Genomic DNA, 24,522 nt, shown 5'->3' on the forward strand with positions numbered 1-24,522 from the left:
GCACAACGTTTGGGGATTGTGAAGGCGGCATGAAGTAGACACAAACAGCCGGTTCAAGATTGGTTCACAATAGTTTTATTAACTTAAAAGGCAACAAATGAACGTTGTACCCACTTTTTTACACTTTCCTGTATTCCTCTGGCTCTTGCCAATACAGGTCACCTCTTAACCTGCAATTCCTGTAGCCCTTTTAGCTTTGGGCCAACGTTTGGTTTCTCATCTCATACCTTTCTTGGTATTCTCTTGACTTTTTCTAATACTTGTTTCATACAATGTCTCCTGTGGCATCTGCTACATGCACCACTGCATTCACAATTGCTTAACTTGCATAACTTTGTTCAGTATTCAAAAGGACTTTATTACAGGGTCCCGGACCGCCCCGGTATGAATGTTTCCCTGGTTTCCACTCACCGGTCACACACGGCAGCTCCCTTCTGCTTGTTGTCCTTAGATGGGCCTCTCAATGCTCCTCGCTCTGCTTTCCGGCTTCACCTCTCCCTTGCGGCAGCCACAGAGAGCACTGCTCACTCTACTGATTTCTCGCGGTGACTGGGGTTTGTGCGACTGCCACAGCTCCTGCTGCACGGACCCCATTAGGAGAGAAGCAGGACTTCCAGATCCTCTTGCACCTGGCCTTGGGCTCCCTCCCCACTCTTTGTCCCCCATCCTCCCCCGCCCACCTCCCCCACTCACTCTCCCACCCTTTCTTCCCCTTCCCAGTATTGAGGTGATGTGTAAAGGGGACCGTTTGGGAGGAGGGAAAGGGCTGACAGTATCCAAATGTTTGAGGGTTCATGGTGAAGGGGGGGGGGGTGGACCTTCCCTCCACCTAGGTTATTCCCTCGCACATCCACCCCCAGGGTCAGGACTCAAAAGCGATGTCCTTTCCTGACCCCCTAAGGGGAGGATCCAGGGGTAAAAGATGTTGGGATGCCGTCTGATTCCTCATAGGGTCCATAAAAGTGGAAGGAAAGGTGCTGTAAAGAGAAGTCTTTACTAACACTTTTGGCCAAAGAGACGCTCCATGAGAGGACACGTGCTTGGCAGGAGAGTAAACCAAGCCGTTTTGGATGCTGCAAATCTGGGACCTGCACCCAAAATGAAAGAAGAATTAGAAAAAAGGGATCCTGCGCCTGGTAGGAGTGTGCCAAGTTGTTGGGATAAACCAGTAGACCTCTAAGAAGAATATTCTTGTGAACTGCCCATTGACATTTACTTCAGAAAATACAGGCCTGAGAGGCCCAGAAGGAGAGAAACTAGTACAGGAAGGAATCTAGGGGAAAGGATTATGCCTCTAGCCTTGGAGTCCACAATTTGTGAGCATTTCTTTATTTCCACCAGTTTTGATTACCCGAGGGACTAGGACATTTTCTGTTGGTTGGATCTACAAAGAAAATTTTATTTGGGAAGAGATCATTCTGGCACAGTTGGTTTAAGTTATTAGTGTTGGGCACAGAGGTGGGCTTTTTGAGACACGACTGTGACAGATGTTGTAGTTTTGTACATTCTGACAAGTTACTTTGTTTTCTTTAAGGGAGGGGGCAGCCCCTCCTAGTTTTAGGGATAGAAAGGCATTTTTCCAACCTGTTCTTGAATAATAAAAGGTTCTGCCCCAAAACATGCCACCATTGTGTCCGAGGCTTACTTCTGCACCTTCACAATTGACACAAAGTTGAATTTAGTCTATGGAATTCTCCAAACTGGTATGCTTTTAAGATGTGCATCTTTATTAGGTTACACAACTTAGTACTGTATATGTTGTTCTGTGTGGCACCACATGGAGGTATGCCCATCACCACAATTCATTCATTCCTCCACAACCAACTCAAAATTGCATAACGCGCGAGTCCAGTCTTCGCCAGTCCTTGTGGTGTTTTGCTGGAGATACAGTGAAAGGGAGCTGCTGCCGCGAAGATGAGCAACAAGTGCTTGACTTGTCTGCTTTCATTTGGAAACTATTTGGAGTGTGGAAAAGCACTACTGGCGCATTAACAAAGAGGACAACCCACCCCGATATAACGTGACTCCCAGCACGTAGCGCCTGCGGTGAGTCCAGTCTTTGCCAGTCCTCGTCCAGGACTCGTGGACTCAAATGGTGGATTCAATCTCAGTGGTCATTGCTGCTGCTCAGCCAAATGCCAGAGCGAAATCAAAACTGCCACCACACGCTCGCGAGTCATTGCTGCTGTCCCGTCCTACATGTACTGGAAAAGGTAAGGAGCGGGATCGGGAACAAACTGTGGGGGAGAGCGTTCATAGTGAACTTGGAAAAGGCTGTATTTATGAGAATCCCTTAAAACACGACTGCTGCGGTGGGAGGGGAGAGCCCCGAGTTAATTATGTATCAGTAAATACTCTGATAACAATTGATCAAGAAACATCGTCAAAACAAACATTGGAAATGAAGGAGGGCAAGAGCCATGAAATGTGTACCCCTTCCCCGTGGAAACATGGCAGCCCTTTAATGAATGGTGGAACAGAACTGCAAGTTAAAGTGCTGAACCGTTTGAATCCACAAATTGAGTTACAAGGGCAGAATGTAAACTCTGAAATAGTAGAGGTAACCGGAATGAATGTAACAGATGCTGAGTTAAGAGGTAGGATTTTACCTACACCTAGTCACAGGAAGGCAACAACGAAGGGGGTAGAACAGGCGTTGTCGGACTTTCAGATATCGTGATGCTGGGAAAATCTCCCCTCAACCTAACAACTGCTCTAATCAAGGAACGATGCATGAGAAAACAATGGACACTTCTCAAAATAAAAATGGTACACCTCAAACCGCTGCAATGAAGATACTGCGTGAGGAGGAAAAAGACACCACAATTCAAAGTTTATCAATAAACTTGGATGAATCCATCTACTCGAATGCTCCAGACATAATGAGCAATACGGAAAGAAATGACGAGCCAGAATGTTCTAGAGGCCTAATTTCACCTGAGCAATCAAAAATATGTCATGACATCTACACTTCGAGTTCAAAGGAACAGTAGAGGGAAGGGGCAAATGATAACTGTCCAGAAACTTCGACAGTGAATATGATGGAAACCAATGATGTGACATCTCAAAAAGAAGTTTCTAAAGAGCACTGTACAGATGATGGTAATACGGGTAATGGAAAAGGTATTGGAAGTGTAGGATCAATTTTTCCTTCAACATGCAAGGAAAAAGAAATGTCAGCATGAGAGATCTCAAACGTAACAAATAAAAAGGGTATATGGGAACAAAAGCATCGCCCAGGAAAACTATCACGAGGCATCCATGATCTCTTCCTAAATAGCTAATGGGGAAAGACTCAAATAAGCAAAATGCGGATGTCTCCTGCTCCGACAAAAGATTAAAAGGAGGTATTACAGCTGTGGGCAGCGAAGATAACGATACTCGAGGATCAGGGGACTTTGACCCCCAAAAAGGGGAGAATTCAGATCGAAGGCAGAGACCTACACATCCAAGTGAAACACCTACTGCAACAAGTGAAAGGAAAGTCAGCTTCTCCCCTAATAAGAGTTCAATGCATCAGCAGCCATGAACGTTCAATTGCTGATGACATTTGTGAGCAATAATGGAGAGAACAATTTATAAAGACTATGGAAGGAAGTAATAAGAAAACCAAAGAAATAAAAAAATCACCAGAATTCTTAATGGAGCCCTGTGCCATAAATTTGGAGTCCCACACATCCTGGAAGGTGGCAGTGAGGTACATGCATCGCCGCGAATACAACATGCTAAGCCAGATGTATCATGTAGGGGAGCCCAATTATTGGACAGTATTGATGATGGTCACTTGTCAAGGGTTCAGCCTAAAGACAAATACTGTCTACAATCAACCTTTGTGTCTAAACGAAGTCATATTTCAAAATAAATATCAGGACACAAATATTCAGTAGAAATGCAGAAAGAGCGGTCTCCACACAAACGGCAAACGTTATTACTGTATCGAAAGGAATCCAAAGAGATAATTACATGAGTGCTGGAAGGGATAATAAACAAAATGGTGAAGGAGAATTAAGTAAACAACTGAAAGAGCCTCCAAATGGAGAGACTGACCAAACTGAAAAAGATTAAATGAACTCAGGAAGTAGAAATCATCTCTCAATCGCAGTGGGTATGCAGATAAATAACGTAATGGACGCGCTATCAATTTCTTTGGCTCCCTATATGAAGATTTATGAAACAATTAGTGACAGCCTAAAAGACAACAGTGCATTGTTGGTGCTGATGCAGACAAAATTGTCTGCACAAGAAATTATTTCTGTAAATCTTGATACTAAATTAAATCAAGAAGCAGAAAATTCAGCGGCCTGGCAACGAAGGTTACTTGATTTAGCAAGTGCTGAGAAAAAACGAAAAGGAACAACTGACTCGCGCGTTACTGGACTCCTTAAAATGGAAGCGGAAAACATGTAGTTGAGATCGAGGGACAAGAGAGAACAGCAATGATGACATCAATCCTGTCGATAAAAGGGAGCCCCTAGACTTGGGGACTAACAGCAGTTCGTCCAACGGATTAAATGTAAAGAATTTACTAATGGAGGTAACAAACAGAAAGAAGTAACAATTACTCAAGGAAGGAATGAGATCACAAGTATACAGAAAGTAGGAAATCCAAAACAAGGAAGTAAGGGAGAGAGGCAAGCAATTGTATTGAAGTAAAAAAAAAACAGCCAAAGATCCGAAGAACAGGAAATCCTGTATTTCCAAGGCAAAAAACAATGATGATAAAACTGACACACACACACAAGGATGAGTCTGAAAAACCCTTATATATATCAGGAAAGGACGCACTGTTCCCAGTGTTTGTAGTATTGCAAGGGCCTTTACTGGCAAAAATAAATCTGATCACAACAAAAAGTGCAGAGACCGAAAAAGGAACAGCAAAATCAACTTCTTTGAAAGAAGTTCAGAAATTGAAAAATATAAAAGGGACTCAAGGGAATCGAAATACAGGGGCAAGATCCTTTTCCCAAAATATAAAAACAAAGACAGGTACGCCAATGGTGGAAAATAAAGACAACAAAAGATCGCCAACACACAGCAAGAGAATAGTGACACTAGAGGAGTGTGAGGAGGATGGTGATTCAGATCCAGGAAACTGCTGTGGAGACCTGTGTTAGGCAGAATCCTGTGCAGTTCCCTTAGGGAGCACTACACGAGATTAGGACTACAGGTGAGAGCAATAAATCCCCTTTGGTATCAGTCTGTACCACAAAGATTTAGTTGGTAGCTGTGGCTGAGCAGTCAGACTTATCTCAAGAGGGAGATGAGCAGTATTCAGGGTTTACACATTAGGCCTACAGTACTATGGCACAAGGAAACACTGACCAAAGCTTTGTATTAAAAAGTAGTTATATATTTATTTTATACACTTCTAATAAAACACATGTATCACAGTCATCAAGCAAGTTAAATTAAGTCAAAGGAAAAATATACACACTCCCAATTTAAATTGTAGACCAAGTGAACCAGAGTGAAAACTGAGCAAAATGGCGGTGAAAACCACACACGAGGGATACTCTAACAATTCCTTACAAGGGAGGGAAAGCACAAGTTATAGAGAAATAGTTTCCTACACACCCTAGCAACACTTCCCATAAGTTTGTGGACCAGTTTAAGCAAGACAATACATCAGTATGGGCAATACTTAAATGAAAACTGAGCAAAATGGCATTTCACAAGGTTTAAAAATGGGAAGGAAAGGGTAGTTGTAAGAAATAGGTGCACCAGTCAGTCGGCCTGTGCCAGAGTCAGTGGTACAGGGCAAGGGCCCAGGAGCAAAATGTTATTGTAGCTGCAGTCAAGTCTTTGGTTAACGATTTTGAAAAGGTGGATGCAGAAATTGAAAAGACAATGTTAAGAGAGAGGGGCGGCCAACACAAAAGGTAGGTAAAGGATTTAAAACACCTTTAGTGCTACCGCAAAGAAAAAGGGCGGCCTGGCGGAACAATGTACCTTTAAATTAAGAAGTGGCTCCTGCGGTGGCGGTTGTTCCTGCAGTTCGGATGATCCAGCAGAGGAAGAGGGGCTCTCGTTGTGGAGGAAGGTTTGAGTTACTGCACTACCCAGGGATGAAACCAGCCGTGGTGCTCCCCGACGAATGAAAGGTACGCTCCTTTAAATCGCGGTCCGGGTGGACTGGTTCCTGGCTGTCCGGCCTCAGAGTACGGGGTACGGGAGATTCGACCAAGGCAGGTCCGGGAAGGCGATTGGCAAACTGGTTGGCCCCACCAGCTCAAGGGAAGAAGGCTCTTGCAGATGAAGATCTTCTCTCGTCGTGTGGAGAAAAGTGGTGAGACGCAGCAGGGCTTCACCGGTGGTTCAGTCGTTGCAGATGTCTTTGGCTTCCCTCCTCTTCAACTTCTTAGTTCCAGTGGCGACGTCTTGCTCTTCCCGTCCTCAGGACCCTGTTTTATGCAAAAAGATCCACATTCATACAGCCTAGCTGTCACTCACACAGTGGAGTGGTCATCTTGGCGAGTGACCCTCCAGCCTATCAGGATAGAGTGCGACATGGGTTGCTGAGGCAACCCTGTCCAGGGGTCCTACTCTCCCCTCCCACACAATGGACTCACACCATACTCAGTGGCGCCGAAAGGAGGGCTTCTCAGTAGAAGCCAAAAGGACGAACAAAGGATCCCCGACCTGGGTTAGGAGTTTAGAGAAAGACACGAGAAAGAAGTTATATTAAAGTTCTAGCAAATAAAACCTACCGGAGTAAAGTTAATATTAAACTACACCGGCGGTATGTTAGAGGCTGTCAGAAAAAAGTAGCCTTGAACAATGGGAAAATCCCATAGGCAAATATTTGCGGTTGAATATTTATGGTAGCAACCACTGCCACCAGACAGAAGCTTTTGAGAGAGGGACTGTACGGTACCCTCTCGAAAATGAACACAAGGGAAAAACTATTAACCCTTTCCAGTACCTCCATGGTAAGATGGTTTGACTAGTAAAGTCAATTGGGACTTTACATGCCCTGGGAGACAGTAGTCAGTCCCAGGGTATGGAGTCTATGTTTGGGGGTCGCTATGACACCCCTGTGTCACTGCACTGAGGGTGCTGTGTAACACATGTGAGTAAAGATGGTTTCTATAGGGGTGAGAAAATCCCATAGACATTAAACACAAAAATAGCCTGGAACACACATAGCAAAAATGTCTAAGAGTGGGGAAAAAGAGTCTCACTCTTAGCAGGAAAAAGAAACGAACCCTTCAAATCCAGCAAGGGTGCTGGGGGACTCTATAGGTAAGGGAAATTAGCCATAGAATGAGAATTCTCCCTAATAACCTGATTGCTGATGCGTCTTTTTACATCAATGAAGCCGAACAAGCCTCAGAATCAATTCCAGTGCGACAACAGATAAGGACCCTGGGAACAGGGGCAGTGCAAAGTGTTCGTTCAGGGGAGTTGGTGACAAATCTAAATCCTGAGGATATATCTGAAGAGGTATCTGACGAGGATGACAACACATTTCTTACACTCGATCAAAAAAGAAAGTTGATGGAGAGAAAAAGTGAAAGATGGAATCAAGATAAGAAGGAAGAGACCATAGACAAAAAAGAAAAAATCATTTGGAACCCTACAAAGCCACGCAAGAGCAATAGAATAATTGATGTTCGAAGAAATGATCTAAAACAAACAGAGAGAAGACAAGAAAAGAGCTAAAGATCATAATTGAAAATATTCTACCATATAATGATGAGCTCAACTTGAATCGAAAGAATAGCGTACAGCTACTGCAGTGTATCCCCTACTTTGGGTCAATAACATCTGAGGACATAGCAGTAGTGGAATATGTGGCTGAAGATCGTGTGATATTGCACTTGAAAGAGAAAGCAACAAAAGCGCTCTTGGTCAAGGAAGCGATGCAATTTAAGAAACAAGGATATGAAATGAGACTTTCCAACAGAGGCCTCGGTGGTGTATAAGGAAGAAGACTTCACAAGTATCAGTTAAGGAGAGTGTGGAATTTTCACAACATAAAACTATTAATGAACAAAAAAACAATAAGGAGAATTTCAAAATAACAGTGAAAAATGACTACATGATGGACGACAACCAAAATACAAAAAAAAGTGTGCAAGAACGACAAGCTCCAAAGGTGATTGGTCGTGGGTAGCGAAATCTCTAGCAATGGATGATGATCAGAAGTAGCAAATTGCGTCATCCCACACAAGCCAGGACACCGTGATATGGAATACAAGGGGGTTTAACCACTTAATGACTAAAGAAAATCCCTACTTAAATAAAGCCACTCTAATATGTTTGCAAGAAATTTGGCTGAGCGACATAGCCACGAGTAGCGAGTTTGACATTTGTATGAATAAAGGGACCACAGGGACGGCCATCAGCTGGGCTGTTGATCCTGTTAAAAAAAGGGTCAGGATCACGAATAATAAAGAAGGGGAAACCCAAATAAATATATACAATGGGCACTACTTGAAAAAAGTGAAACGGAAGCAGAGATGGCAATAAAAATGTTGGTGATTAATGTGTACTGGAACCATGTGGGAATAACCGCAGACACGCTGTTACCAATAATTTCAGACATATTGAGATTATCAGCTGAAAATATCAACCTGGACATTCTTATATGTGGGGACATGAATATCGGGTGTTTGAACTCCAATGGGCTACCACAAGTAGACAAACTAAGTATGGGCTCCTCAAATGCAGGAAGATGGACACAAATGGCATACGAGAACAATCTCCAAATGCTAAAACAGCCAGACTACGGGAGATATTCCTGGTGCGGCAACCTGGTCCAATGGAATGGTCAAGTCCACAATTGACTATGTGGGTTTCACCTTCAATGTTGAATAAAATAAAAAGCTTCAAAGTCATTGATCAAGACGACAGTGATCATAAAATACTCGAAGCAACCCTATTGCCGGTATTAAAAAACGTGACAAAAATAGCAAACTTGGGGTTAAATAGATTGCGACTCACAACAAAAAGAGATCTTGAATCCTAAAAGATAGATTCATAGAATCAAAGCAGCAACTGGATTATGAAAAACTACTTGTGGTACATCTAATTAAAAAAAACGGACTGAGACATGACTTGATTCCTAAGCACCAGTATAGATCCAAAGAATTATCCTCCCATATCCCTATTGGCAACAATTGGGAAGATATTTGCCGCAGAACTCCAAGACCAGCTAGGCAGACAAAAACATAATCATTGACCCCCGACAATCGGGATTTACTAAGAGCTAGTACGGACTTGAATCTCTTTTATACTAACTATTCTTAAAACAAAGGCCTTAAAATCAAATGGAGAAGTGCACTTCGTATTTGTAGATCTTAGTCAAGCTTTTGACATGGTTAATAGGAGGAAACTATGGGACACAATGATAAAGTTGGAAGAGCACCGAAGACATCCTGAACCCAATAAGAGCATTACATCAAAACACCAAAACTCAAATTCGACTCCATAATAAAGTATCATTGACATCAGAAGTTGCAATAAAAAAGGAGTGAAACAAGGTTGTCCGATGGCAGCCACGCTTTTTAAGTTCTACATTGCGGATTTGCCCAAAATAACAACAAACATAAGGCACTTTCCTCCAAAGTTGAACAAACGGGAAGTGGCAATTATTTGCTATGCTGACGACATAGTATTAATAGAGGAAACAAGAATTGGGTTGCAGCGTCTGTTACATAACCTAAACACATATACGACATCTAATAACCTGGTGATAAATAATGAGAAATCAAAGATTGACACAATTGGAGGAAGTAAAAAACCAACAATAAAAAAAATTCAAATGGCAAATCGGGGGGGCAACTATTGGACACAGTCTCAGAGATTCAATACTTAGGAGTAAGATATAACACCTGCAGCATGGAAAGCAAATGGGAAGAAGAGCTATGCTTAAAAGCAAATATGCGTAGTTCGCAGGTCAGTAGTATAAATGGAAAATATGGGAAATTTTCCTTAGATCCAGTAAGATTGTTCTACTCCCAGAAAGGTGTACCATCATTAACATATGGAAGTGAGGCCGGGGTGAACCTAAATTACACAATCTGGCCAAAACTGGAAAGCATCTTCTGGAAGTCCATATTAAAACTGCCAAAGAATATTCCAATTGTCGCAATAAGAGTCGACCTAGGTCTAGAGTCCCTGGAAGCGAAGATGAAATGGAAATCACTGTCTATTGAGGAAAATTAGCGAAGAAAAGCCAGCAGAAGGTTCTAGAATATTGGTGGAAAATGGGAAGGGAAAAAATGCTCACCTTTTTAAATATTTGGAAAAAGGAATGGTTAGATGTTCTTGAAGATTTGCAATCATCTTTGAATGAATTGATAACAAATCCCAGTCGAATAAAAGAGAAAATCTTAAGAGTTGACTGGATCTTGACAAGAGCGGCAAACATGAGGCTAATAAATTGTGGGAATATGGCAAATGACCATCGGAAAAGAAATGCAATGCCAGACTATCTAATTAAATTCCCCTCTAGCTTTTATAGAGGAAGACTGATGAAAATCAGGTTGAATGTGTATCCAAGTAACGAAAACAGGAACCGGACTGTCAAAAGAGGGGTTAACAATGGAACTTGCAGGTTTTGCCAAAAGGTAAACCAAAAGGTAACAGTATTTCACCTTTTACTGGAATGCAGTGCTGATGACAAAATGAGAAAACAAATCTTAAACGCACAAATGGTTTCCCCGTCAGGAAAAAGTAATGAGGAAAGATGGGATTACTTCCTACAAGGACATAACCACAAACTCACATGCCAGGCCATACATTTCCTAGAGAATATTCTTCGAAAGATGGATGCCAAGATGGAGGATATTGTTGAATGATGGACTGAACAACTGAATGGGGGGGAAAAATTGTGAATTGTAAATGTGTGGTTAATGGGTACTGATGAATTTTAACGGAAAGGAATGTGATAAAGGTTTACTATTGTAAAACTCAAATGTAAAAGTAAAAGTAAAAATATAGTGCAGAGAAATGCATGGAAATCTTACCATCTCACACAGAAGATTGGAGAAAAATTCCGCCCACAGAAAGCAAATAATGTCTTGGGTTGGATATTGGAAAGGGCCCGAGGGGGTGGGTACAGGGAGTGGGTGGAGATACTAGGAGCAGTGGAAGAATTCAAGTTTTTTTTAAAGAGATGGGTGTGCCAGATACCGTTCTTAAGCACTAGCTTTGAGCCTATGGCTAATAATGGTCTCTGGCGCACCGTCCGCTTTCAAATTACTTTCATTCTTTCCGTGGCCCCAGCATCTTCTGCCACTCTCTGTGGTCCTTTGTAGACCGCTACAAAGTCTATTACAAAGTGGTATTTACTTGCCTTGAATTATACGCTGCCATTCTAAAAGTCTTTTTATACTGTAGTTTACTTAGAAGTATTGCATTGGTTTTCTATTGTTTGCTTATGAATGGTACTTACCTTTCTGAAGAATTCTCTTTGCTGGTATATATATCAATTAAGCCAATATTTTTAAATAACTTCTAGAGTGTAAGTGTTTCTTTGGACAATATGTATGATACAAGTTCTTCACACCTTCCTACAGTCCCCTCTCCCTCCTAGAATAATCCTGACTGCTCTGCCATAGCTACTCTTACCTGGAGTGGTGCAGGCCTATACGAGAAGTTGGAGTTCTGTATTGCCAAGTAGAGAGTCTAAAATGTCCTACATATATGGACTTTAGAAAAACTCCCCATAAACAAACGCCTTTAGTTTGGCTGGTGGAGCCCCAGCTAGCTACCCTGCAACTTCCCCTGTTAAGGCATGGCTCTTGCCGGCCTGTAGGTCCGGGTTCCTTGCCGGTTTCTAAGTCTGACCTTTCTCTGTGACCTGGCCTGTTGTATCGCGTGGCTCACTTGGCACAGCCACCTCCTGTTCTGTCTCCTCCTAGCTAGTTGTCCTACATTGTTTGCCCAACCCAATTTCTGATCTCGGACAGTTCTCGACATCCAGATGCTTCGGTCTCCCAATGAGTGTTCTGGTTGGTGGGTTAGTTTCCCCAGTAATATATTTAATGGCGATTGGATGTTCCAATTGGTTCCAACTCCTCCTTACCTGTTTGACTTGGAGCCTCAAATGTGTTACGTAGGCTTCAATGGTTGCGATCCGTAGTCCAAGATTACAAAAAGCCATGCTGGGATAAGGCAGCAGGATCATGCTGGGCAGCTATTCCTGCATTCTCCCGCTTGCATGTGAATTTGTTTCCCTGCCTCCAGCATTTGCACACATAATGTGGGCACCCTATCAATGTTTGCAGGTTTATCAGTCCCTTTTAATCACGAATGAGACCCAAATTGTTAAAGCATTCCCCCCAAGTTTCTCCTGTGCATGTCACTTTTCCTAGGACTGATTTGTTCTTGGAGTGGATTCCTCTGGGTAGTAATTGGGTCACCTGAACACATTCCTGGGCCTTCATCCTCCTGTACATGAGGCCTTTGTCTTCTTGAAGAATGCAAGGGATCTGAACTGACTTGAATAGTTGTTAAATCTTTTGGGTACCAGAGTCTTATCTGTGGGAGCCTCCATGTACTGCCTCCAGGAGTTGCACTACGGAAATGGCTCCTCGTGGGGAAGAAGCTTCCCGGTTGCCAGTGCTTAATCCTCCTCATTGTGCTGTATTATGTTCAGGCTTTTTAACACTTGTTAATTCATAATCCTCCTCTGTATTGTCTTTTAACAGGACATTGAAGCCGACAGCAGTGAATACATGGTAGATCTGGGGTTCCGGGTAAGTTCTTCACTTTAACAATGTGCATGTTCACTTGCCACGGAAATAGATTTTATTTCGTTTTGTTTATAAACTTGATATTTTCCTGAGACAGTGATGGTTGTACTAGTAACAATATGGATTAGACATTTGTGGTAGCAGCATGGCTATGACAGCCATGAGATGAAACCTATGCTTTAATGGCAGGTTTCTACCTCCAGAGCTCTCCTGCTTACCATTTTTAGGACTCAAGACCGGGCATTGTTTCCAATTTAAGCCTTCATTTTTGTCTAGTTTGCTATTTGAAAAATGCATGTACGTCGCCAAAGCAGTCTCTTGTCGCTGAGCCCCAACAAATAACAGAACTATCGTGCACCAACTGTAATTTAATTCACTGATTCTCCGGTAGCTGCCAGTTTCCCATCTGCCTCTGGCACTGAAGATGGTTCTCAATTGCCCGAATGCAGAAGAGCGGGGACGGCCATTGCACTTAAGAGGCCCTTTTCATGTGGGAGACTTGTGAGGTATCCTGAGTAAGACTGACAGAGGCATAGTATTGATTGCTATAAACTTTTATTGAAAGAAGTGGGTTTGAGAAAAGCCAGTCTTTCCCTAACTCCAGGAGGGGTTTCCATGCCTCAACAAAATTAACTACGGTCTCTGTCAAGATGTCCGAAGTAAAGACTTCCATCCTATGTCAAAAACCGACTCTCTCACGCTAAACCTATCATAAAGTGCAAACGGGCTTAATGTTCTCGCGCTGCCACTTGCAGCTGTAGTTGACAAGTTAAACTCAAAGCTTCAAAAGGGTGTCAAAGAAATAAACAACCAAACGTTCCAGCATCATTGGAAGGGGGTTCCCTTCCCCTAAGTTTGTTAGTTCTTTCACAGTTCAGTCTCATAAGCGCCAAGAGGGTGTTCACCTCCTCTCAGCCTTTCATCCACTTTCAAATAAATCCTAAGGATTTTGTTTCAGGTGATTGCCCTTTCTTCTCCTTCCAATCTCTTCCTTCTAAGGGACCCTTTTCCCTTCCACAAGATTTCTTTACTTTATCCTAAGGCTTGCTTTCTGCACAGTTCAGGTGTGAGTCTCCTGAACAAAAAAAGGCCTGGTCTACTCTCCAGCGAGGACTTAGTTTAACGATGACTGTTTGTATTTTCGGTGAGGGTCCCAGACTTGCATTCAAATTGCAAAGTATACACTCCTGCCAGGACTTGGGCAATGCTGTAACACTCTCATATGTTCATTTTCTTTTCCATTCAAGTTTTGAGCCTTTGCCTGCCTTTCATTCACAACTTAATATGCTTGCAGGTTCCCCTGCTCGGGTTCTCCCAGACTTTCCAATTACTTTCAGTTGGTGCGCAGTATATTCTGCGAACCACCCATTTTCCCCATGTGGGCTCACTGGTCTCGCCTGGGTACTTTGGTGTTCACACTCTGTATGTTGCCCAGCGGTGAGCTTCGTCTTCTGGCCAGCGTCGCGTCTGCTCCCCAGTCCTCCCACTGCAGTTGCTCCTTACTTCCACGCAACAAACCTCCGGTCTCGAATCTTTTTTTTCTGGCACTCGCACGATCTGGCCTGCTCTGCGGTATGCTCAGCGTCCCTCTGGTTTCCCAACCGGCCTTGGGTATGGTGCGTCTCCATCTTTGCGTCTCCATCTTCCCGTCATTGGTCAGCTGTTAGGAACAACTAGCCTGCACTGTGTGATTCTCTGCGGGTGTGATCTTCATTACTCGAGCCCTCTTTCTCACCCCAGTCCGCCCATAGGAACAAGTATGTGTTTGTGGTTTTTAACAGGAATGTCCATATTACAATACGGTCGGAGTCGGGTAGCTTCTGCCCTTCCCTGTCCATATGGGGGGAAGAGTTTCCCTGGGAAGTTAGTGATGACTTCACTAGATTTGTCACAGACTCGGAGTACTATGTCAGTCCAAGGCGGATCTCTGCTTCAAGGATGGAACTGGGCTAACCGAAAACAAGATCATCGGTGATGGTAGCCCCAGCTGGAAATGCAGAGCGCCGTTCAATTTTATTTATCTCTGCCAAGAAGTATCATAAAACGGGGATGAAATGTACTAGACATGCTCTGGTAAATAGTTTGTGTATAATCCAAGCAGAAAGAGCTAAAGTCATTTGTAAAATGTAACCTTGATTCGCTCTCAAGGGAGAGTTCGGCACAACAAATGTGTTGACTAATTGCTCCAAGGGTTTGCAGAAAACTGGCTCCATTACACCAAGAAAATTACAAAATGAAACCATGCAGCAACCGACTGAAGAAACGTGTTTTCCTTTGTCAGTCAGATTTATTTTTAAGGTGTCATTCTTCATGTTGAATGCTGTTGGTGGTACTCCACGACTCTGAGAAGTCATAGTAAAGATGTCAAATGCTGAAAAGGCAGGTGCTATAGCTGGGTATGAAATGATACCCAATTGTCCCAGTCCTTTGCCCCATTTCTATCCAAAATAGGAGAGCGATTCAGTCTTGCCAGAGGGATCGATCTGCCTTTTGAGCTGCAGGCTTCTTTCTGGTAGCCAGCCAAACTGACTATTTTATAGTGCTAAGTGCACAAGTAAATTGCAGTTAGTGGCAGTCTGCCTTTGATTGTGGCAAGGAGAGGACTTGTTTTGCTGACCACGTTATGTTTGCCTGCTAGGAGGAGGAGAAGGAGGAGCCTGCTTCGATTGCCTGAGTGCGCGAGCGCTTCGCACTCACGCAAAGTGCATTCGGGTGGCTGGAGGGTGTGGATCCCCATTTGCAGTCCCCCCGCTTGGGGATGAGAAATAAACAATACTGTTGCATTAATGTAGGCCCGCCATAGTAACAACACTGTAATAGAAATGGAGGTGCTGTGTCCTTCGAGCTTCTCTAATTCACCCCGGCTTGATAAATAAGGGCCGGGTCACCCCATAAAAATTGCATAGTGCATCTGAGTGAACCGAGATGGCAAGTGGCAAACAAACCGACTAATGCTCCAGTGAATAAGAGAACGGCGTACTTTAGTAAATCGGCGCAGACACATGGCTCGTTGTTTGACTTTATAACAGCAGAGAAGGAACCGAGGGAGATTTTAGATGCTGGCCTACTGGCAGGGGCTTTGTTTGGCAGCTCACATGTAGACCTTTTATACTGTCCCCGCAGGCAATTGGATGCTATCCCTACACAATTACCGGACCCATTGCTGAAAGAGACGGCACACTCAACTGCAGCTGTTGGGTAGGATTGCCGTCTTTATGATAAATCTTCCTGACCTGTCAACCCCAGAACGTTTTGCTTGGCCTTGGTCATTATTGTACCTTGTCCCTAGGGGAGTGGGAATCTTTTTCCCTTCTCACCTAGTCTTTTACTCTTTTTATGGGTGCATTTTCTTTGTCTCTCTAGAGTGTGTGATTGAAGTTATAGTTTCCTGAAACTGTGGATGAACTGTAATGTACTATGGCAGCACGCAGCATTTTAAATGCAGTGCCTTCCTTTTTAATTCTTATTTTTTCTTGGGTGAACTACTGTTCCCAAGAGGTACAGTGGGATTCACATCCCCTTTACACTGATATGAGTGAGTCAGCACAATCCACCTTATGTGCAGTGCTGGGGGATACAATGTATCCACTTGCTTACCTGGTAAAATCTTTTTTACAATTGTAAGTTTACTTGAATGACTCTTGGCAGTGGTGTTACCTTTATGACTTTTAGTCATTATTACTTGCAGGCTGTGAAATCAACCTCGGTAAGGCACAGAAGGCCCATCATTTTTTTTTTGGTGCTGTTTCTCATTTGCTTGTTTTTCCGCGGTCGTATTCTGCCATTGTAGGCGGGAAAGACCTTGGTTGAAGTTTTGTCTTCAGCAGGAATCCTTTGTATTCTGTGCCTAGGCTCCACGTGTCTGAGGGAGAAATCGAGGGAGGAGTCCAAAACTCTGAAGCCCTTTGTCTTTCACCTGGCCTGATAGGTACCAGTTGCCAATTGGGGGCTGGCTGTCCTAACTGGACAGCCAGACCACCCCCTTCTGTAAACTGCCGGGAGAGTATGCAGAAGTTGTGCTGTAGTTCCTGATAAATGCTCCGATCCTGGAAACGGCTGTCAAGTCAGCCACTCCAACCAAATCTGAAGACAAAGCTGACGGCTGTAACCATTTCCAGCAACTGGAGAGCCTGCTGTGTAACCAGAGCCTGATGCAACCCTTCCTTCCCATTGACCTGGGGGGTCTTGAATGCGACGACTCCTACCCAGAGGCTCGTGAGATCCACTAGTCTCAAGATGACCTGCATTCAGAGCCATCCCACGACATGCTGCGACCTTGCATCCACTCTGAAGCACCTTTTTTTTGTTTTTGTTTTTTTTAAATTTTTTTATTTTCTTAGGTGTACTGTGTTGGTTTGTGTAATACTTACTACAAGTCTTGTGTGAATCCTGTGAGGCTGAATGGGCGATTCATGTGGTTGGGAGTTTTCCCAGGCCTAAAGCTGGAACGCATATAGGGAATACTTGTTTAAGAATATCTGTGTAACTCTGACTTTCCTGCAACTGAACCCTATCCTGACCTGCCTACAGCTCCCTCTTCTGCTTCAGAGTAAACTCATGCTATAGGTTAGGGAAGGACTTTTTAAGATTAGGATTCCGCCTTGAAAGTTTTATAACCAGTATAAAAGTACTTACTTGTAAATGAATTTGTGTGGTAAGTATACCTCTGAAATGGAAATGTTTCAGAGTGTCTAAAAGTTAATACTTTGAGTTGCATTCTGCCCCTCTGAAAAGTAGATAGTCATTTTACTCTAAGGAGTGTCAGTGCAAGCCACTACTATTTAAGTAGTCACCTGGAAAAAGCTAAAGAGGATTAGTATGGTTTCATTATTCTGAACTTAATGAGTGTAAAAGCTTACCAATAGTGTTTACCTATCTTGAATAAAAGATTGCCATTCTTAACGTGTACCATTGGCTGTGCCTGATCTGCTTATTACATATCTAAAACAGTCAATACTTGTCTTTGAGTTGCTTGTAGCCCCTCTTACAAATATGACTTTCTTTAATTGCCTTGAATGGCTGCTGCTCGTCTAAACTTGTAACACTGGGTTGTGCTTTCCCTGAAACTGCTTTAGAGCATTTCTAAAATAGTCATAAGGTCCATTACTTACCTTAAAATACATTGTCTGTCTTAAACTGTAATTGGGTTTTGCTTTCCCTGAATTGCTTAGTGCATTCTAAAATAGTTATTGCGTGTTCACACTCGTCATTGAGTAGCTTTAATCCCCTCCACAAGGTATGAGTACCTTTTACTAGCTCTGAACTGTGTTCTACAAAGTAATATCTGTTACACAGTGTATACTTGTAACTGGGTTGGTTTATTAAATGATTTCTGAAACAGTGTCACTGCATGACTGACTGGGTCTACTACCCTTGAATTACTGATTGAATTCTAAAAGTATATATAGCCTGATTTTACTCCCCAAGAATAGCTGACTGCCATTCTGAATGTGTTGTAGGTTTGATTCGCCTTGACTGCTTATTGTAATCTAAATAAGGTTATACTTTGGGTTGTAACCCATACGATTTGGGTTGGTTTTTATAATTGTTTATATGAGATGTACTAGTACTTACTTCCCCGAGATCTATCATGGCAACCTTGTATTTAAATAAACACTTTATTTGTACAATACATAGTGTTTCAGTGTTTCTTTGGACCATATGTATGCTACAATTTCTTTGTACCAAGCTACAGCCCTCCCTCCCTTCTAAGATGAGCCTGGGAGCTCTGTCTACGCTACCAAATATTCTCAGGTGGTGCAGCCTTATAATAAGAGTGCAGTTTTGTACTGCCTCACATATGGTTTTATGAAGCCCTTAGTTGGACTTAAGAAACACTGTCCCTAACGGCGTCGAGATCTGATTTTCATCACACACTGCATACTTGTGGAGAAGGGAATCCGGCCTCAGGACGTTATAACTCACCAGTACTTCTACCGGTGTCTGCCAGTTGGTCTGAAGGGCTATTGGACTCCTCTACCAACTTGTGATTCTTAGATCATTCTACATTGCTAGCGATACTGAACTCAAACATTTTTTTATATAGAATGGTATATTATGGTGCTGAAAGATACTTCAAATTATTCTAACATCCTGCCGGAATCTCTGGATAATTACCCTCTTGCTCAAGGAGATGGTTTATCATCAGGATTGCCCGTTTCAAATGTTTATAATTCAGTGAATATTGAATAAAGGCCCTCCCTGATCCTTCCGGCTCACTCTTTTAGTGTACCTGAAAGTCCTGCTCACGTGAATATGCTGGCAGTATCCGCCCTGGAAAGGTCAATTGCCCACCCTCCGGTATCAGAAGAGGAGCCACAACCTGCACTCAATAATTCCATTTTTAAGCAAAAGTGTAAAAAAGCGAGGAGGCAAGATCAACTAGGAGGGGAAAAAAAAAATGACAAATCAAAAACCTATAGCCAAATCCAGAAGTGGAGTTTCTAGGAAGTTTCTTCATACCCTGAACTTGACTTCTATGTCTTCAAAAACGGAATGCAGTGTTGGGATAACTATGGAAAACTTGCCTCGGGTGGTGCTACAGCCCTCAACTCTACCTGGCGCACAATGTTCAGATTTATTGGAGATGGTGGACACTTCGATGGAACTTTTAGACCTTTCAGTTCGGAAGCGGACTGCCCAGCTCGTCCTAGCCCAGAGTCTGGCCTCCTATCTAGAGGGGCTGAGGGTCCACTGGCCCATCTTCCCTCTTGCGAGTCTGATCTGCCTATATTAGGTTACGTGGTGCCTGTATTTATGACCTTGACGCAAAAATAAACACATGGTAGAATTAAAGTGTTCCAAATCGAGGCTTACAGAGTCATTTAGGCTCGGAACGATTGCATCCTTAAATATGGTTTCTACCCAGCGCAGTGCAGCCACTAAGCAGGATGCAGATCTATTCCTGCTTTTAGAAAGACTCCCGATTACATTGATTTAAGATTACTTCATCTGAAATGTTTTAAATCTATTTTATGCTATTCCTAGCTTACGGGCTGTTGATCGAAAGATATTGATTGGGTATAGTTTGAGTGACTGCCAATTAGTTTGTGCCTTTCTACATGTGCATTCTCACCTTGTGAAGCAAACCCTTCTCAAGGCAGCCTCATTTCTACACCCAATGGGCTTTGATTTAATTGAGACCGATAAGCATACTGTGCTGGTCAATCAGGCTGCAAGTGATGCATAGACAATGCAAAGGGACATACATGTTTGCTTGCAGCGGTAATCCGGCAGTGGCAATGTTGAGGTGCGCAGGCTTAAGACCACTGGTGTTCATGGTATAGGAATCGGGATGTTCAGACTATCCCTTGTTGCAAGTTGCATGCAACGGGTCCAATGAGAAGGTCCGAAACGTGGCAGTGGGTAGTCGTGCTGGTTCTAAAATTGATCAAGGCACATATTTTCTCATTCCTCTGCTTTTGAGATTGTAACTACGTCTTCTAGTGATTCCTATATTGTTAAAATGGTGTGGTCTCTGCCAAAAGTGCAAGATAGTACCTCCCTATCCATTGAAGATGGAGGTAGAGCAGGTAAGAAATCTGTTGTATAAACAAGAAATGGGATTGAAATGTAATACTTGTTTCAATGAGGTGTTGGAGAAAGCCTGGCCCGTCAGTTGAAACACAGGTGTGAATTAACTCCCGATTTTATTTTTTGTTAACTAAATTCTATATAAGGGGGGGGGGGGTAAATAACACTGGGCCTTTTTATACACCTCCTTGATCGTCAAATTAAGCTGAAAAAGGCAATTGAGTGACCTGGTTTGACCAGATCGGATATTGCAAACAAAAAAACTAAAACCGAGGTATAAAAACTGATTGTGCTCTCATAGGGTGCTTCTGCTGCAGAGAGATGCTCAAAAAATGCTGGTGGTGATGAGCACTAGATGATCTGCTGGCATCTGGAAACTTTTAAATCTCGACTAAATTCCACCCCCACAATCCCTCCCCCCCCCCAATTTGCATTTCAGTTGCACCCTGTGTCTGAGGCAGCTGGGGTTAAGCATTTTGAGAATACTTTTGCTTAGACCCAGCATAATGTGGATTTAGTTCCTTTTATCCGCTCTTTGGATTGGCATCTTTCATGTGGTAAGTGTGAGGGGGGTCAGAATTGAGAGGCGTATACAAAGTGCTAATGTTTTCAACATCGGACATCTTTATTAAAAATAAAAGGGTTGGATAAGGGTCTCCGTCCCTACCATAAAGAGTTTCCCTGCTTAGAAAACTAAAACTAAAGATCAGTCTGTGTCTCGTCATCAAAATTACATAAATTGTGCTTGGGTCCAAAACCTACTAATCTGACACTCGCACTAGAAATGAACAACTAAGGGTGTAAGGAAATGTCTTGACTTAGGCTTAGCAAAAAGTGTTCACAATTAAAGAAAATGGATACATCCAACAAAAATAGTCTCTTCCGTGGAGAAGTCCTTGGATACAGACGGTGGATACCTTCCCCCGTATTTCTTGGGTAAGATGGCAAAAGTGTCTTTTTCAAACGACTTTGTAGGGATGGTAAAAGTGTCTTTCAAACAATAACTTCTTAAGGATGACCTGGTGTACTCTGCCAAGAAGCCTTTAGTAGGTTTATTAGATCCCTGGTGTACTCTTCTGCCGTGAATCTTGCCATAATATCTGATTCCTCTGTGTATTTTTAAGGGATTGCCTGGTATACTCCCCTGCCAGGAATCCTCTTCTGGGGTCTCCCCTGGTATGCTTCTCTATCTTTCACCTGCCTGATGTGCTTCTTTCACCAGGACTTCTTCTGAGTTTACTGTCCTCTAGTATAGCACAATTGTATTCCTTCACTATATCTATACTTCGAGGGGATTGGGTCCTCCGACGTATTCCATATCTATGACATGTAATCACCACAGCTGTGCTGCTTCGGAAACTTTATTCGGCTCCTGCGTCGATGACGTCGATGCGCCGTCGTCGAGGACCTCCTCCGACGTCATCCGATGTGATAAGTAGGACGCACGACGCCCGTAGCCTCAGTTCCGGTTTTTTTCGCGAACGTGTTGCTTCGTGATTCTCGGTTCACGCCTCGACTCTTTAGAGTTCTGTTCTTCTCGGTTCTTCGAACCTGTTCGTTTTGTGAAAATCCTTTGTGTGAAGATGTCTTCTACTTCGTCTTCGACCCCGCGTCCGGCTTTCAAGAAGTGCGGGGAGTGTGGGTCCAAGATGTCGGTGACGGACTCGCACGACGCCTGCCTCTGGTGCCTCGGGGAGGCCCACGACACGGATGACTGTATCGACTGCCAGTCGCTCACGTCCAAAGCCTTACACGAACGTAAGAAGAAGTTGTCGGTAGGTCGGGTGTCCAAGCCCAGGTAGTCGAAGTCTGCGGGGCTTTCGACGGATGATTCGAGGGGTGACTCTCCGCGTCATCGTCGGAAGTCTCGTGGGTCTCCTTCTAGGAGTCGGTCTTGCCACTCCTCAGCCTCTTCGAGGCATTCTCGGAAGCGCCAACACCGGTCGTCTTCCAGGTCCTCTTCGGAGGACTCTGCCCGGCACGTCGCTTACCCCACCAGCCGTGCGACGCCGGAGGAATGGGCTTCCTTCGGGAAGAAAATGCTGGCGATTCTTGAGTCGCAGGGTACTAAGCCGTCCGCGCCCCCAAGTGGGGTCGGTCGTGAGAGGTCGAGAGACACCGCTCGCAAGAGTGGTCGGCACGAGTCACGGGAGAGGTCCCGTTCGGACAAGGAGACTCGTTCTCGCCGTACCCGTTCCCGGTCCTCGACGCGTTCGAGACCGTGTGCACCTGTGAGGTCTTCGAGGAAGGCATTGACGCCTGAGGCGTCGAGGGCGTCGACAGGCTTTCTTGAGGCTCCGGCTCCGAGGAAGTCGTCGAAGCCATCGATGCTCAGGTCGTCGAGGGACACGCTCGGGGCTCCGGCCTCGAGGGCTGTATCGACTCCGCCGATGCTGGAGGCGCTGCATCTGACGTCGACGCCGATTTTGTCGGCGCCGATGCCGGTTCTCTCGACGCCGGCGCCGATTCGATCGACGCCTTTCGTGTCGGAGGTACCCCGTGGCACGGGAGAACCCCCTAGGAAGGCTCTGGTTAAGAGCAAGCACTCTCGGGTGCCTTCTTTTCGCCACCTGGACTATATTTCAGAGGTGGATGAGGATTCCGATGGCCTGGTTCCTAGTCAGGTTCCAGATGAAATTGTCTCGGGCCATAGTCAGTTTGACGATTTGAGACAGTCACTGCATGATGCCAGTGGACTGGACACCTCTCCAGAGGTGGAGTTTTGTAGGCCTGAGCCTGGCTCTCATGCCGATTCCTCGTACCGGCGCCTTATGGCTAGGGTTTCTGAGTACTTGGGATGGTCTGCTCCCCCAGGGGAGTTTGTGCAGGATGATCTGACGGACATCCTTGATTTTGGTCCCCCAACTGATCCGGTACTGCCGTTACATATGGCTTTACAGAGAAGGGTGGCGGCGGCGGCTTGGACTGCCTCGGAGAGTCTACCGGCGGTAGGCAGATCCTTGTCGTGTAAATACCGTCCAGCCAGTAGCGACCCCTGCTACTTGACCAGGCACCCCACTCCGGAGAGTTTGGTGGTGCAGGCGGCCACGGCCCCGGCAAAGCAGGCGTCGTACCCTACCATCCCTCCTGATGGGGACGACAAACGTTTTGATGGCTGGGCGAAGAAAGTGTTTTCTTCTGGTGGTATGGCGCTTCAGGCGGCCAACTCCATTTGTGCCTTGTCTCGTTTCACACGCACTCTGTGGAACTGTGTTGTGTTGGCGGCTGAACATATTCCCGAAGGGGATGAACGGGATGGTTTCCTTGCTATGGTCCAGGATGGTAAGGATGCCATGTGTGAGTCCGTTCAGTCGGGTTTGGACTTAGCTGAATGCGTCAGTAGGTCCATGGCGGCGAGCACCGTGATACGCAGGTTTGCGTGGTTGCGGAAGTCTGGGTTTGCTCCTGATGTGCAGTCTCGGCTCCTCAACATGCCCTTTGACGGTGAACACCTTTTTGGCAGCAAGGCTGACGAGAGCCTTGAGAGGTTGCAGGCCTCGAAAGCTGCAGCGAAGTCGTTGGGCGCTGCAGTTCGCCAACCTCTGCCTTTTCGTCCTAGGGGACAGCAGTGGAGGGGTGGTCCCTTTCGCTATTACTCGTTCTTCAGTATAGCGAGAGGAGCTGGCAGTCAAAGAGGCCAACGCAGGGGTACCAGAGGTGGACGACAGGGTACCCGTGGTGCCAAGGCCGCTCGGGTAGTTGCCTCTTTGCCCTCAGGTAACGCCGCGGCCGCTCCCATTCAGTCATGAGGCCATGTCCCATGGTTCGCCGGTTGGGGGAAGGCTGGCGCAGCATCTTGCAGAGTGGCAAGCCATTACTTCAGATGTGTGGGTTCTGGAGATCATAACCCACGGCTACTGTCTTCCCTTTCGGCACAGGCCTCGCGACAATCCACCGGGGAACCTCTCTTTGCAGAGTCCGGATTGGCTCCTTGTGCAGGAAATTCAAGCCCTGCTGGAGAAAGGCGCCATAGAACTGGTGACTGTAGCGGAGAGGAACAAGGGATGGTATTCCCCTTATTTTTTGATTTCGAAGAAAGACGGGGGATTGAGACCCATCATGGACTTGCGCGGTTTGAACAAACTCCTCAGGAAGGACAAGTTCAAGATGGTTACTCTCTCTCAAGTCCTCCAGGCCCTTTAGCTTCAGGACTGGTTGGTGTCACTCGACCTCAAGGATGCTTACTTCCATGTGCCGATCCATCCCAAGCACAAGAAGTACCTGAGGTTCGCGGTTGGCGACTCGCACTTTCAGTTTCGGGTCCTGCCGTTCGGATTGACCTCCG

At 44.7% G+C, this 24,522-nt stretch overlaps 1 protein-coding gene across 1 annotated transcript in view; it reads left to right on the forward strand.

The window, feature by feature from the left end:
* Positions 1-24,522, forward strand: part of UFD1 (ubiquitin recognition factor in ER associated degradation 1) — a 125,759-nt gene that overhangs the window by 67,435 nt on the left and 33,802 nt on the right. Inside the window, exon 9 of the mRNA XM_069620056.1 lies at positions 12,660-12,707. Coding sequence (XP_069476157.1) covers positions 12,660-12,707 — 48 coding nt within the window. The remainder of the gene's footprint in view (positions 1-12,659; positions 12,708-24,522) is intronic.

Source organism: Ambystoma mexicanum, chromosome 10, assembly GCF_040938575.1.
Source record: "Ambystoma mexicanum isolate Mex_15411 chromosome 10, UKY_AmexF1_1, whole genome shotgun sequence".
In the NCBI taxonomy this organism is placed as follows: Eukaryota; Metazoa; Chordata; class Amphibia; order Caudata; family Ambystomatidae; genus Ambystoma; species Ambystoma mexicanum.